Source organism: Macaca nemestrina, chromosome 10 (genome assembly GCF_043159975.1).
Source record: "Macaca nemestrina isolate mMacNem1 chromosome 10, mMacNem.hap1, whole genome shotgun sequence".
In the NCBI taxonomy this organism is placed as follows: Eukaryota; Metazoa; Chordata; class Mammalia; order Primates; family Cercopithecidae; genus Macaca; species Macaca nemestrina.
The window spans coordinates 76,933,762-76,948,709 of record NC_092134.1 but is presented as its reverse complement, the minus strand read 5'-3'; the positions used below and the strand labels follow the sequence as shown (position 1 = coordinate 76,948,709).

General features: G+C 45.5%; 1 protein-coding gene across 4 annotated transcripts in view; it reads right to left on the bottom strand.

Moving 5' to 3' along the window:
• The window catches only part of LOC105474135 (glutaminase 2), a 36,614-nt gene that overhangs the window by 995 nt on the left and 20,671 nt on the right, over positions 1–14,948 (bottom strand). For all 4 annotated transcript variants that reach the window (XM_071071594.1, XM_011728575.2, XM_011728577.2 and 1 more), the window contains exons 2-16: positions 8,757–8,856; positions 8,249–8,370; positions 7,522–7,651; positions 6,648–6,727; positions 6,398–6,561; positions 6,121–6,179; positions 4,311–4,343; positions 3,990–4,048; positions 3,421–3,487; positions 3,220–3,270; positions 2,930–3,106; positions 1,523–1,654; positions 1,288–1,380; positions 756–817; positions 189–265 (exon numbers count right to left, since the gene is read on the bottom strand). In XM_071071594.1, coding sequence (XP_070927695.1) covers positions 189–265; positions 756–817; positions 1,288–1,380; positions 1,523–1,654; positions 2,930–3,106; positions 3,220–3,270; positions 3,421–3,487; positions 3,990–4,048; positions 4,311–4,343; positions 6,121–6,179; positions 6,398–6,561; positions 6,648–6,727; positions 7,522–7,651; positions 8,249–8,370; positions 8,757–8,837 — 1,387 coding nt within the window. In that variant the 5' untranslated portion in view covers positions 8,838–8,856. The remainder of the gene's footprint in view (positions 1–188; positions 266–755; positions 818–1,287; positions 1,381–1,522; positions 1,655–2,929; positions 3,107–3,219; positions 3,271–3,420; positions 3,488–3,989; positions 4,049–4,310; positions 4,344–6,120; positions 6,180–6,397; positions 6,562–6,647; positions 6,728–7,521; positions 7,652–8,248; positions 8,371–8,756; positions 8,857–14,948) is intronic.

The window sequence follows — 14,948 nt, the reverse complement described above, 5'->3', positions numbered from 1 at the left end:
TTCCCATTTTGTACCCTCCAGCACCCAGTAATTACTGCAGCACCAGTAATAGTCTAGCTGCAAAGCGACGGGTGTCTAGATAAAACTAGTTGCTGCCCCTATAACCTTGAGAGCACATATAACAAAGGAACTTTTGGTGAAAAAGAAAGGGTCTTATGATTACCCTCCCATCCTTAACCCTTCAGTACCTTCAGCTGCAGCAACATGCAGAGCTGTGCGCGAGTCATAGTCTTTCTGTTCCATATCCATGGCCGACAAGGCAAACCTGAGGGTAGTGGGAAAGCAGCTAGAGTTGCCTAGATCAGACTGGAATCACAGGTGTTCTTTGTGAGCTGGTGTCAGACTGGATGAGTTTCAGAGAAGTGAAATAGCCTATACCCAGATTTGTAGGCTATCAATAATCTTTTTTCCATACCCAGATGAGACTGTTATACCCATATTAGAGAGATGGGAATGTGATGCTGCCAGAAATATCACTCACTGCCTACCTGTGGTAAGTGCCCATTGGAGGCAGGGTACCTACTTCCTCGGACTCTGCTCTTAACACTCAATAACAACGGCTAACATGAATTATAGAGCAGGCAGTTTACTTAAAAAAAATCTCCTTTTTAAAAAAAATCTAATTTAAATGCAATCTATATCCGTTCTGTCTAATTCCAAAGCTGAAGCACTTAACTGTTTTGCTATGCTGCCTCCCAGTAAAATCTCTGACCAGGAGTATTTTATTGTGTGTATTTGGTCAACAGTAGCATTACCTTCGAAGAGCTGAGACATCACCACTGTAGGCCGCAAATAACAGGTTGACCACAGTCTTGTTCTGGAACACAAATCATACCCTCCTGACATTAATTGAACTCACCTATGTCAGCTCTGCCCTGTGACCTTCCTCCATGGGTGCTTAGTCAAGGGTATTGCTGAAGTGCTGAAGTGTAATGGAGTGCGCTACTCTGAAATACTTTTTGTTTTTTTGTTTTTGTTTTTGAGACGGAATCTTGCTCTGTCGTCCAGGCTGGAGTGTAGTGGCGTGATCTTGGCTCACTGCAACCTCCACCTCCCGGTTTCAAGCGATTCTCCTGCCTCAGCCTCCCAAGTAGTGGGACCACAGGCGCGTGCCACCATGTCCAGCTAATTTGTATTTTCAGTAGAGACAGGGTTTCACCATGTTAGCCAGGATGGTCTTGATCTGACCTCGTTATCCGCCTGCCTCGGCCTCTCTGGGATTACAGGCGTGAGCCACCGCACCTGGCCTTTGAAATATTCTTACAAGCCACCTGGAGTTTTCCTTACCCGAACTTCTCCCCCTTCACGCCGTGGGTCTAACTTCCGAGCACAGTGCCTCAGGTTGTCATAGTTGTGGAAATTGAAGAGAGACACCAACTTCTAGAATTGTAAGCCAAAGATACTGTGTATTTACTCCTTACACTTAGTAGGAGCTCAAAATTGTTTTATTAAAATAAAAGTGGTACCATTAAACAAATTTATTGCTTCAAAAATATTAAGTACTATATGCAAAGCATCTCACCTGGCAGAAGCTGGTCCCCCTATAGCTGTTCCCCAGCTTGTCCAGTGGGGGTGACAGGCACATCATTCCCATGACATTGGGTACCACCAGGAGGATGGCTCCTGATACAGCTGACTTGGCTGGCAGGCCCACCTGGGGAACAGAATTGAAGCTGAGGATGACGTGGGTGTGCCCCAAATCAGAAAATAAACAAGTTAGGCTGTACTCTTAACAAGTTTACAAATGACTGCATGGCCACAATCCACCTCAACCCTTTGGCTTGTTAATTAGCTTCTTTTATTACTCCTCTCCTTTTCTTCTTTTAAAATTCATTGATTCAGCTAGAAAATATTTTCTGAAATACAGCATTCTGTGCTGGATGCTGTGCTAGAACTAGCATTGTGGTATTAGGAGATAGGTAATAAACAGCTAAATAAATAGTGTTAGGAGGTAGGTAATAAACAGGTAAATAAATAGACAAGTAATTTTTAAAGTAATTGTGATAAGTAGTGAGAAGAAGTAGGGTGCTGTAAATAGAGGTAGAAGGGGGCCCACGTGAGACAGGGTGCTCAGAAAAGTCTTTCTTTGGAAATGACATCTAAGCTGAGACCTCAAGGAGAAGAGCCAGCAATGTGAAGCACAATTCAGGAGCTGCGACATCTCTCGTTGTTTTTTTTTTTCTTTTTCTTTTTCTTTTTTTGAGATGGAGTTTTGCTCTTGTTTGCCCAGGCTAGAGTGCAATGGCACAATTTCGGCTTACTGCAACCTTCACCTCCCAGGTTCAAGCAATTCTCCTGCCTCAGCCTCCCAAGTAGCTGGGATTACAGGTGCACACCACCACTCCCAGCTAATTTTTTGTATTTAATAGAGATGGGGTTTCACCACGTGGGTCAGGCTGGTCGGCACTCCTGACCTCAGGTGATCCACCCGCCTCGGCCTCCCAAAGAAATATCTTTTTTTTGTTTGTTTGTTTTTGTTTTTTTGAGACGGAGTCCTGCTCCATCACCCAGGCTGGAGTGCAGTGGCACAATCTCGGCTCACTGCAAGCTCCGTCTCCCGGGTTCACGACATTTTCCTGCCTCAGCCTCCTGAGTAGCTGGGACGACAGGTGCCTACCATCATGCCCGTCTAATTTTCTGTGTTAGCCAGGATGGTCTCGGTCTCCTGACCTCGGATCTGCCCGCCTTGGCCTCCCAAAGTGCTGAGATTACAGGCGTGAGCCACCGCACCCGGCCAGACATCTCTTTATATATTCAAGGAACTTGGTGTTTTTGAGAAACTCATCTAAGGAGTCTCAACCTAATTGCCTTCCTGGAAGTTAGTGAATGAGAGGCAGGAACAAGCTTCCACCTCTATCTTCAGAGAGTCAGTGTTCTCTCTTCTTAGCACTGGGCACATGACAGATGGATGGCAGAGCCAGAAACTCACGTGGAAGGCAAACTGGCCAGAGAAGTCATACATGCCGCAGGAATGCATGAGGCTGAGGGTGTTGCGCACTGCTTCAGCACTCAGCACACTCTCGCCTGTGATGGGGCAGATCCCACCATTGGCGAGGGTGGCTGCCATGACACTGCCTGATTCACAAGTGACCTCCACAGAGCACAGCTATGAAAACAAAGAATAGGTGAAGATGTGATGTGAACCTGCACATGGTACCCTCCGGTGTAGGGCAAGGACAGTCTGTCCTGTTCCCTCGGCCCTGAGCAGTGTTTTCTTACCTGGAAGTAGAGATCAAGGGCAGCCATCATGTCCACCCCCTTAGGAAAGCACTGCAAGGAAGAGAGGGGAGAGCATTTCTCTTCAGGACATCAGCAGCCCTTTCACATTGTCAGGGTCTCGGCCGAAACCCCCAACCCCTACTGCCCTTCCACTAGCAGCAGAATTCCCAGGGACTTTCTCTCCCAGCCTCTCCTGGTTACCTTCTTTTCCTTGAGATAATAGCCAATGGCATAATTCCGATCCCCTGTTTCCTTCTCCGACTGGAATCTGAAGCAAACACCCAATTTAGTACTTGAAGTTGGAGGAATAGGTGTTGGGAGAAGGCGAAAAATTACCTTCCCTGAGAGAGACAGAACTACATCACACCACAAACTAAATTAACCCCTTTATAACTTCTCACAGTAATATTAGAGGAAATTTCTGAACCTCAGCAAACACTCAGCATAGCTTTGTTATAAAGTAAACCCAAACCAAACACCCCAAACTGTTTAGTCATCTAGTCTAGGAAAACTGGTGAAGTTTTTGGCTTTGAAAGTCTTGGCAAGAAAGGGCTTAGGCACAAACCATCACACTCTCTCATTACGTACTAATTAGTAATGGAAAAAATTATCTTACAAGGTAAACAAATGTTAATGAAGGGACTCAGAGGAAGCTGGAGGGCCAAAGGATTTCTTCCTCCTAAGATTCTCCCCCATTCCTCTTGTCCCCATCCTAAGTACACACAGATACACCACAATGCTTTCAGTCAGTCCTCTGAATAGGGACTTACGTGGCATTGCTGAAACCCATGTATTCATTCCCAGCCATTTTGTTGAGATACTGCAACACCTGGAAGCGAAGAAGGGACATTGAGGCTCCACTTGACTAAGAAGCTCTATTAATACCTCACAGGCTGACTAGCCCTTCTGAACTCAGGTCTTGTCAAGAGGCTTTCCTCTCTGAGGCCAGCAGATTTCCACACTTCTGGAAATAAGGCTTCTAGTATGGGCTGGTGCACCTGGTAGTGGAGTTAGAGAGCCACTGGGGCAGCTGGAGAGGACAGCATGCTGTGGAGAAATGCAGCCAGGGGCCAAGTAGCAAGGGAACTTACAAAATCAAACTTCTCTGCTTTGTTACAGTCCATCTGCAGAGAAAGAGAGAGATGTCAGTCTTCTAAGCCTAGGAGGATGACAGAGGGAAGGGTCAGAAGGATCTAGTGGAGTTCAAGTGTTAGACTGGTCCTGCTGCTGCAAATGTGTTCAATTATATATATATATATATATATATATATATATATATATATATAATTTTTTTTTTTTTTTTTTTCCTGAAAACACCGCACTTCCATTGGCTCCTCTCTTTCTCTTGAGGCAGAGTCTTGCTTTTTCACCCAGGCTGGAGTGCAGTGGCATGATCGTGGCTCACTGCAGCTTCGACCTCCCAGGCTCAAGTGATCCTCCCACCTCAGCCTCTGAGTAGCTGGAATTACAGGCATGAGCCACCTTGCTGGGCCATCCCACTTCCATTCTCAATCCAAACCCTCATCCCTGACTCCCACGTTCATTTTCCTGACTCTAATCCTGTCTCCCAGCCCCACCCTATCCCTGATCTCCATCCTCATTCCTTACACCCCATACTAGACCTTTACTCTATCCCATTGGCCAGCATGATGGTTCATGCCTGTAATCTCAGCAATTTGGGGGGCCGAGGTGGGAGGATCACTCAAGCCCAGGGGTTTGAGACCAGCCTGGGCAACATAGGATAGACCCTGTCTCTCTCTCTCTCTGTACATACACACACACACACACACACACACACACACACACACACACACACACATATATATATATTTTTGAGACAGAGTCTTGCTCTGTCACCTAGGCTGGAGTGCAGTGGCACAATCTCGGCTCAACTGCAAGCTCTGCCTCCCGGGTTCACACCATTCTCCTGCCTTAGCCTCCTGAGCAGCTGGAACCACAGGTACTCACCACCACGCCCGGCTAATTTTTTGTATTTTTAGTAGAGATGGGGTTTCACCGTGCTAGCCAGGATGGTCTCGATCTCCTGACCTCGTGATCCGCCCACCTCGGCCTTGGCCTCCCAAAGTGCTGGGATTACAGGCGTGTGCCACTGCGCCTGGCCTCTTTTTTTTTTTTTTTTTTTTTTTTTTTTTAAAGTTCCTACTTAGATGGGAATGGGATGAGGCAGGTCCCAGATACAGGTTTGTAGATGGAGCCATCACAGAACAAGGGGAGAGACTCAGCCTCATTTCCTCACCCAGACTCATTGCTTACTCATGTGTCAATTACAGAGTCAATACCACAGGGACTGTGACACCTGAGTCCCTGGGGGGAGGATTCCTAACACCACCTTCCTCAGGAGGGGCTGTGATTGGCCCCAGGGTGTTGCTGCCCAGCTGCTCCCAGGTTCTTGCTCAAGCTCTGGGAGACCTACAGCTGATGGGCTAGTTTGACACCCTGTTCAAGGCCAACTCACAGTTCCAGGTGACGTGAATAACTGCCCTGGCCTGGCCATTCACCCTTCCCTGCAGGTGTCCCACACCCAGAAATGGCCAATCAGTGCCCAGTAGTGCTGTCCTCCCCTTGTCTCTGGCATTTGGCCCTTGGTCCTAGGCAGGGGTCAGGACCTGCTCACTTCTCTAAGAGTCTGGAAGCTCTAGGCTCTAGACTCATGGGTGGGGGCAGGGAACAGTACTAGTGGGGGTGAGGGAGGTGGTGCAGTCTCTTTTACTGACATCATCAGCATAATGTGGGTCCCTGCTGTGCCTCATGTGCCTTCTGGGGACCCTCAAAGGAATCAGAGCCCCACCAGTCTCCCCGGAGAGTTGAACAAATATGAGGGATACAGGAACACAGGAGCTTAGAGGATAATACCTGTCAGAAGGTTAAGGTGGCACTGACCTTGATCAGGGAGCTGACAACAATGGCACCAGCATTGACCATGGGGTTATGGGGGATTCCTGGGGAAATACAAACCACCAAGAGTCTTAGCCACTGAACAAAGCCTCCCTGACAGCCCGCTCATTTTGTGGGTTAGACAAGAAAGATTGCTTGCTAGGGAGAAAGGCATGACAGGGCTAATCGGGAAGGGCAGAGAAACAAAAAAGGCTGGGGGATGGGGTGGGGGTAAGGAGGAGGGGACGGCTATAAGTACGGTCTGAGCCTTGGTAGTGCTCACCTTCCTCATTGAGGGAGAGCTTGTTGTAGCGCAGGCCACTAGGCTCTTTGCCCACAAACTTGTGCACGTAGTCAGTGCCTAGGGTGCTTATGGAGATGGCATAGGTGAGGGGCTTCACACAGGACTGCAGGCAGAAGGGGATCTTTGTGTGGCCCACAGAGTGCCTGGAGGCAGACAGATGCCATGAAAGGGGTTGGCCTGTGTTCGGCACCTGTGCCCTGCCTCCCCTTCCTCTTGCCCAGCATCTCACCGCTGACCATCCACAGTGCACAGAGAGACACCCCACAGGTCTGGGTTTGACTTGGCCAGCTGAGGGATGTAGGCTGCCACCTGGACATGAATGGGTAGAGAAAAGGGAGATGGATGTGGAGAAAAGGAATAGAGTTGAGGATGAGGGTAAAGACAATCTTTTAGATAAAAGCTAAAATTCTGTCTTCTATAGGGCAGAAGGGTTCCCTCCTGCCTGTTGCTCCCAAAAATTCCGAGCCTTAAGTCCTAGAAGGCCATATCTTTCTGTATCCCCAATCCTGTAGAGATAGCAGTAAAGCTAATGGAGTTAAAAAAGGAGAATTCTGAGGTCACCTTCCCCTTTTGCTTCTTAGGCTCAATTACCATATAAATCCCTTTGAAGACTGTATTATAGACTCTTGATTCCCTCACCTGCTCTAGGAATCATGTGTATAGAAACATATGAAGCCAGGTCCCCATTTACAGAAGTTCTGCTTCTCATTTCTCATTCATAGGATTCCCAGCCGCAGGAAATCTCTGAGAAGCAAGGTATATCTAGATGTGGTGGCTCATGCCTGTAATCCCAGCAGTTTGGGAGGCCGAGGTGGGTGGATCACTTGAGGTCAGGAGTTCGAGACCAGCCTGGCCAATATGGCAAAACCCCATCTCTACTAAAAATACAAAAATTAGCTGGGCATGGTGGCATATGCCAGCTACTCGGGAGGCTGAGACAGGAGAATCACTTGAACCCGGGAAGTGGAGGCTGCAGTGAGCTGAGATTGCATCATTGCACTCCAGCCCGGGTGACAGAGCAAGACTCCATCTCAGAAAAAAAGAAAAAAAAAAAGATATTTGGCCCAGGTCCCTGACCCCTCCCTTAGTCCCCTGGCTCTCACTTTGCCTCCAGTGAGCTCTTTGGCATCCTCAAAGATGCGATCCACATGGCCCGTGAACTCCTCAAAATCAGGAATGACAAACTTCTTTCGGAATGCCTGGGTCAGGAGCACAATGTTGCTGCTCACACACCTGGATCCCAGATACGATTGGATTAGGGGGCTAGAGAGATGCAGCTGGGACTCACTCTGGAGCCATGGAAGTCGCGAATAAAGAAGGTTGAGTGGTCTTCCGGTTTGGGATCAACAGCTCTGTTACCTTTGGCAAATCAGTTTGCCTTTCTATGTCTTAGTTTCCTTACCTGTAAAATGAGGGGTTTTAATGATGTGGAAAGACACTATGTCTTGGGATATGAGAAAAAAAATAAATATCAGAATAATATGTATGTATGTTACCTTGATATTTAAAAAATCCTAAATCATGAAAGTATATTTACATATATTCATGCATGTATGTCAATACATAGGACATTATCTAGAAGATACCCACTAATCTGTTAATATTTACTTCAGGGAAAAGAGGATAGGATTGAGTAGGGAGGGAAAGGAGAACATGTATTTCTATATTGTTTGAACTCTTATAATGAGTATTCATGTATAACTTATATAATAAGTAATAAAATAAAATGAGGAATTGAACTATACAATTCCCAAATTCCTCCCTGCTGTGAGAGTCTACGTCCACAGGACAGTTTTCAGAGAGCAGTGCCCTTGTTTCTGGGGCCCTCACTTTCGGAAGAGATCTCGGTCCAAGAGGCCACCACTACTGGACTCTTGGACCACACGGTGCATCTCGCTCATGCAGTCTTGGAGCCGAGGATCTGATGTCTGCAGTCCAGTGGCCTTTAGTGCCTTTAGAGGAAAGAAGAGACCGGAAAGGTCAGCTACAAGGACAGTGATGTACTCCTCATAATCTTTCCCAGTGGATACCCGATTAGCTGAACCCCAGCCACTACAATAGGTGGAACAAATGGGTTTGGAGAATAAGAAAGGAGGGGATGGAGCAACTCTGAAGGCTAACAAGGGTTTCCTGTCCTTTTTCCAGAGGGTTTAATCTTCTGACCCTGGGGCAGGGATGGGCTTGTCTTGTCAGCCTAGACATCTGGATTCTCATCCATCTGTATGCTTCACCCTCATGTAGCAACCCATTAGCTGCCCTGCACTTGTCATACCCTCATTTCCCCACTTTTCAGAGATCTTAAGGAATTAGCATCCTGAACAGGTAGAGAGCAACTTACAGTGGTGAACTTGTGGATAGGGATTTGTTCCTGTCCTTCAGCAATAGTGTAGAAGAGCAAATCACCCAGGCGGGACAGCATGCCACTTTCTGATGAATCACTGGGGGCAGAGAATGGGGAGGAAAGTGGGGCCTGAGAACTGCCACCTGCTCCTCCTTCTGCAACATGGGCTTATAAGTAGGTGAGTGTCCTCATTCTATGCCTCCTCCTTAAACCATCTGATCTATGCCTATAAATCTAACTTTCATGTCTGTCCTAAGAAGTTGTAGATCTTTTCTCTAGCTTTTACTCCTGACCTTCAGATCTTTATTTTTAGCTCCCTTCTCACACTTCCACCTATAGGTGCCCCACAAGCACTGATAACTCAGTATGTCCAAACCTGAGTCATCTTACCTCCTTTCCTCCTCTTCTTCTCTTGTTTCCCACCTGGGTTAACAGCATTACCACCCACCTGGGTGCCAAGCTGGAAATGTGGCATCATTTTGATAGTTTCCACACCTTAAGTCCATGCTTAGTTGGTCACCAACATTGGATGAATCTGCCTCATAATGTCTCAAATCCACCCTCTATTCTCCTTTTCCCTGTGCCAGCATGCTGTAGTAGACCAGTTTGCCCCATAATAGCTGTGTGATCTTGAGCAGTTTGCTTAATATTGCCTTGCTTCCTTATCTGTAATATAAGGGTAGTAATGTCTACTTCACCTGGGTGATATGAGGCTTAAGATAAAAATTCCATGAAAAACTGTCTGACACAAAGTAGATGTTCAATAAATCATATATATCATCAGCTCCTTATTCCCTTTTACCTAATTGCCACTACACACTCTTGACTTTCAATCCGTCTTTTTTATTTTTATTTTTTGAGACAGAGTTTCACTCTTGTTGCTTGTTGCTTCAATCCATCTTCTAAAATGTGCTAGTGATCTTTTTTTTCTTTTTTCTTTTTTTTTTTTTTTTTTGAGACAGAGTCCGGCTCTGTTGCCCAGGCTGGAGTGCAATGGTGCGATCTCAGCTCACTGCAACCTCTGCCTCCCGGGTTCAAGCAATTCTCCTGCCTCAGTCTCCTGAGTAGCTGGGATGACAGGTGTGTGCCACCATGCCCGGCTAATGTTTTTGTATTTTTAGTAGAGACGGGGTTTCACTATTTTGGTCAGGCTGGTCTGGAACTCCTTACCTCGTGATCCGCCTGCCTCGGCCTCCCAAAGTGCTGGGATTACAGGCATGAGCCACTACGCCTGGCCAAAATGTGCCAGTGATCTTTCTAAACTCAAATGTAATTTCTCTACTCAAAAACATTTGGTAACTCCCTATGCCTACAGAATAAGCTCTTGAAATAAGAAAGTAGGCCAGGCGTGGTGGCTCACACCTGTAATCCCAGCACTTTGGGAGGCTGAGGTGGTTGCATCACCTGAGGTTAGGAGTTCAAGACCAGCTTGGCCAACATGGTGAAACCCCATCTCTATTAAAAATACAAAATTAACTGGGCGTGGTGGCACAAACCTGTAATTCCAGCTACTACAGAAGCTGAGGCAAGAGAATTGCTTGAACCTGCGAGGCGGAGGTTGCAGTGAGCTGAGATCTTGCCATTGCACTCTATCGTGGGCAAAAAGAGCAAAACTCTGTCTCAAAACAAACAAAAACTTGGTAGGCCATTAAAAGCTCTTTAAAACCTGCCAATTGGCCAGGCACGGTGGCTCACGTCTGTAATGCCCGCACTTTGGGAGGCCAAGGTGGGCAGATCACCTGAGGTCAGGAGTTTGAGACCAGACTGGCCAGCATGGTAAAACCCCATCTCTACTAAAAATACAAAAACTAGCCAGGCGTGATGGTAGGCGCCTGTAATCTCAGCTACTTGGGAAGCTGAGGCAGGAGAATTGCCTGAGCCTGGGAGGTGGAAGTTACAGTCAGTCGAGATTGCGCCACTGCACTCCAGCCTGGGTGACAGAGTGAGACTTTGTCTCAAAAATAAATAAATAAATAAATAAAACCTGCTCACTTAACTTCCCTATTCCCCATCATGCCCACACACTCCAGATGTAACAGGCAATATAGATGGTTCCCCAAAATGGGCCGGGAACTGTGAGGCTTCCTGGCCTTTGCTTATGCTATAACTTCTGCATAGAATGACCTTTGCTTAGTATGGTCCTGCTCATTCTTCAAGGTCCAGATCAAATGTCGCCAACTCTGTAAAGGCTTCCCCAAACCTCCAGATATTGCTTATGCTGCCGGTTTGACACAACACACCATCTTACTGACAGAAGGATCTCCCTTGCTCCACTGTTAGGTCTTTGTGTTTTACACATCTTTTTTATACATCTTTGTCTTCCTAGCACTGAGCAAAGTCCCTAGCACACAGTGGGTCTTCAATAAGAATTACTAAATTGTATTGCTGGCAAGGTCCCTGTGCCCCAAAGTATCTCTCTGGCTTATAGCACCTAAAATTCCAGGTACTGAAGACTTCTTAGTTTTCAAGACTTCTATTAATATGTTAAAATATTTAGAGGAGGCCGGGCGTGGTGGCTCAAGCCTGTAATCCCAGCACTTTGGGAGGCCGAGACGGGCGGATCACGAGGTCAGGAGATCGAGACCATCCTGGCTAACACGGTGAAACCCCGTCTCTACTAAAAAATACAAAAAACTAGCCGGGCGAGGTGGCGGGCGCCTGTAGTCCCAGCTACTCGGGAGGCTGAGGCAGGAGAACGGCATAAACCCGGGAGGCGGAGCTTGCAGTGAGCTGAGATCCGGCCACTGCCCTCCAGCCTGGGTGACACAGCAAGACTCCGTCTCAAAAAAAAAAAAAAAAAAAAAAAAAAAAAAAAAATATTTAGAGGAGTTTTTTTTTTAAGTAGAAAAGGGATCTACTATGTTGCCTAGGCTGATCTCAAACTCCTGGACTCAAGTGATCTTCCCACCTAAGCCTCCCAGAGTGCTAGGATTATAGGCGTGAGCCACCACACCCAGACAAGCGGAGTTATTTTATCAGATTATTTCCAAATATGACAGCTAGTTTCGATGAAGACCCTTCAAAGATTTTTGACCCAGTCAGGCGCGGTGGCTCATGCCTGTAGTCCCAGCACTTTGGGAGGCTGAGGCAGGTGGATCACGAGGTCGGGAGATCAAGACCATCCTGGCTAAAATAGTGAAACCCTGTCTCTACTAAAAATACAAAAAAATAAAAAAATAAAAAAATTCGCCGGGCATGGTGGCGGGCGCCTGTAGTCCCAGCTACTTGGGAGGCTGAGGCAGGAGAATGGCATGAACCCCAGAGACGGAGTTTGCAGTGAGCTGAGATTGCGCCACTGCACTCCAGCCTGGGCGACAGAGCCAGACTCCATCTCAAAAAATAAATAAATAAATAAATAAATAAATAAATAAATAAATTATAAAACAATAAAATTTTAAAAATATATAAAACAATAAAATTAAAAAAAAAATCTTTGACCCAATAATTTGACTTCCAGGGATTTGTCCTACAGGTATACTTACACATCTCAAAAATAACATATTTACAATTATTCATCACATTGTTGTTTTTTCTTTTTTTTTTTGAGATGGAGTCTTGCTGTGTCACCCAGGCTGGAGTGCAATGGCGTGATCTCTGCTCACTGCAACCTCTGCCTCCTGGGTTCAAGCGATTCTCCTGCCTCAGCCTCCCAAGTAGCTGGGATTTACAGGCACGTGCTACCATGCCCAGCCAATTTTTGTATTTTTAGTAGAGACGGGGTTTCACCATGTTGGCCAGGCTGTTCTCAAACTCCTGACCTAGTGATCCGCCCACCTCCTCCTCCCAAAGTGCTGGGATTACAGGCATGAGCCACCACGCCCGGCCTTCACTATGTAGTTAGTAATAGTAAGATTAGAAACAACCTGATGTGCAACAATAGGGAACTGGTTAATTATGGTATATTCATGTAATGGAATATTATGCAGTATAAAAAAAAGAAATTGGGGTGTGCTATAAGTATTGATTTGGAATTCCCTCTAAGATATAATATTAACTAAAAGAAATATGTTATAGAACAGTGTATAGAGTATGGTAGTATTTATGTTTGTTTGTTTGTTTTTAGAGATGGGGTTTAGCTTAGCTGTATTGCTCAAGTTGGCCTTGAACTCCTGGGCTCAAGTGATCCTTCTGCCTCAGCCTCCCTAGTAGCTGGGACTACAGGTGCATGCCACCATGCCCAGCTTTATTTATTTTTATTTTTTAATTTATTTTTTATTTCAATAGGTTTTTGGGGAACAGGTGGTGTTTGGTTACATGAATAAGTTCTTTAGTGCTAGCTTTATGTTTTCATTTGTTTTTTCTTTTTTTTCTTTATCAGTTTTCTGATGTTGAAGCACAGGTTTAAAAGGGAAAAATATATATGTGTTTGCTTATTCAGGCACAGAATATTTCTGGATGAACATTTAGTTAGAAATAGGTAAGACTGGCCAGGCATGGTGGCTCATGCCTCTAATCCCAGCACTTTGGGAGCCCAAGGTGGGCAGATCACAAGGTAAGGAGTTCGAGACCAGCCTGACCAACATGGTGAAACCCCATCTCTACTAAAAATACAAAAATTAGCTGGTGTGGTGGCGCCCGCCTGTAACCCCAGCTACTCAGGAGGCTGAGGCAGGAGAATTGCTTGAACCCAGGAGGCAGAGGTTGCAGTGAACCAAGATTACGCCACTGCACTCCAGCCTGGGCAACGGAGTGAGACTCCATCTCATAATAAATAAATAAATAAATAGGTAAGATTGATTCATCTTCTACAGAGATGACATAGGTGCTGGGAAAAAGGGATGGGAGGGATACTTTTCACTATCTTTTGTATATTTTGAATTTTGAACCATATGGAATATATTATCTATTGAAACAATGGATTAAAAAATAAGACTCAAACAGCTAGGCATAGACTAGGCATGTGTGTGTTTGGAGTCAGGAGAAATACCAGAAGAGGGAACACCAGAAGAGTTTTCCTGCTTCTGGGTAAATCTGGTTGTCACAATGAAGCTAGGGTCTATACGGGGAGAGGAGGAGACAAGCTATCTGAGGGATAACTCAAGAAGGAAAGTACATAGGAACACTTTGAAGGCAGGACTCAGGACTCTGTCCCTGGAAGCTGACAGAAGACAGGAAATAATGCTATACCACTGAATGTATCACAAGCCTAAAAAAACTGCATGTCCCTCAGATATGGATGGATCACCAATGTAATCTTGAGGGAAAACAAGCAAGGTACAAGAGCAATGTATATAGTATAATACCAAAAAACCAAGGTACAGGAATAATGTGTTTAGGATACCATTTGTATAAAAAAAGTAAAGTAATATCAGCATGTATTTTATGCATAAAATATCTCTAGAAAACTATACATGATATCACTGACATCAGATTATCTCTGGGGAGCAAAATTTCCTTGGAATTTAAGAAATAATTGAACAAGTGTACAAGAGTATATAGTAACCAAATTGAAGACTGGTTATTTAAACTATGATACCTCAAACAATGGAATCTTTTAAAATTACAAAATGACAATGTCATACATATTCAATGATATTAAAAGCTGTTCAGGCCGGGCGCGGTGGCTCAAGCCTGTAATCCCAGCACTTTGGGAGGCCGAGACGGGTGGATCACGACGTCAGGAGATCGAGACCATCCTGGCTAACACGGTGAAACCCCGTCTCTACTAAAAAATACAAAAAACTAGCCGGGCGAGGTGGCGGGCGCCTGTAGTCCCAGCTACTCGGGAGGCTGAGGCAGGAGAACGGCGTAAACCCGGGAGGCGGAGCTTGCAGTGAGCTGAGATCTGGCCACTGCACTGCAGCCTGGGTGACAGAGCGAGACTCTGTCTCAAAAAAAAAAAAAAAAAAAAAGCTGTTCATAAATGGAAAAGATAAGTTCAAGAATATGACTATCCCATTTTTGTTAAATTACATATATATATAGGATATATATGACTATATCACAATATTAATTGGTTATCTCTAATACTGGGATCTTTATTTTCTTTTTAAATTTTTTAAGTAATAAACTTATTTATTTATTTTTGAGGCAGTGTCTCACTCTGTTGCCTAGGCTGGAGTGTGGTGGTGCAATCATGGATCACTACAGCCTCAACCTACAGGGCTCCAGTGATCATCCCACCTCAGTCTCCCAAGTAACTAGGACTACAGGCACACGCCACCATGCCTGGTTAATTTTTGTATATTT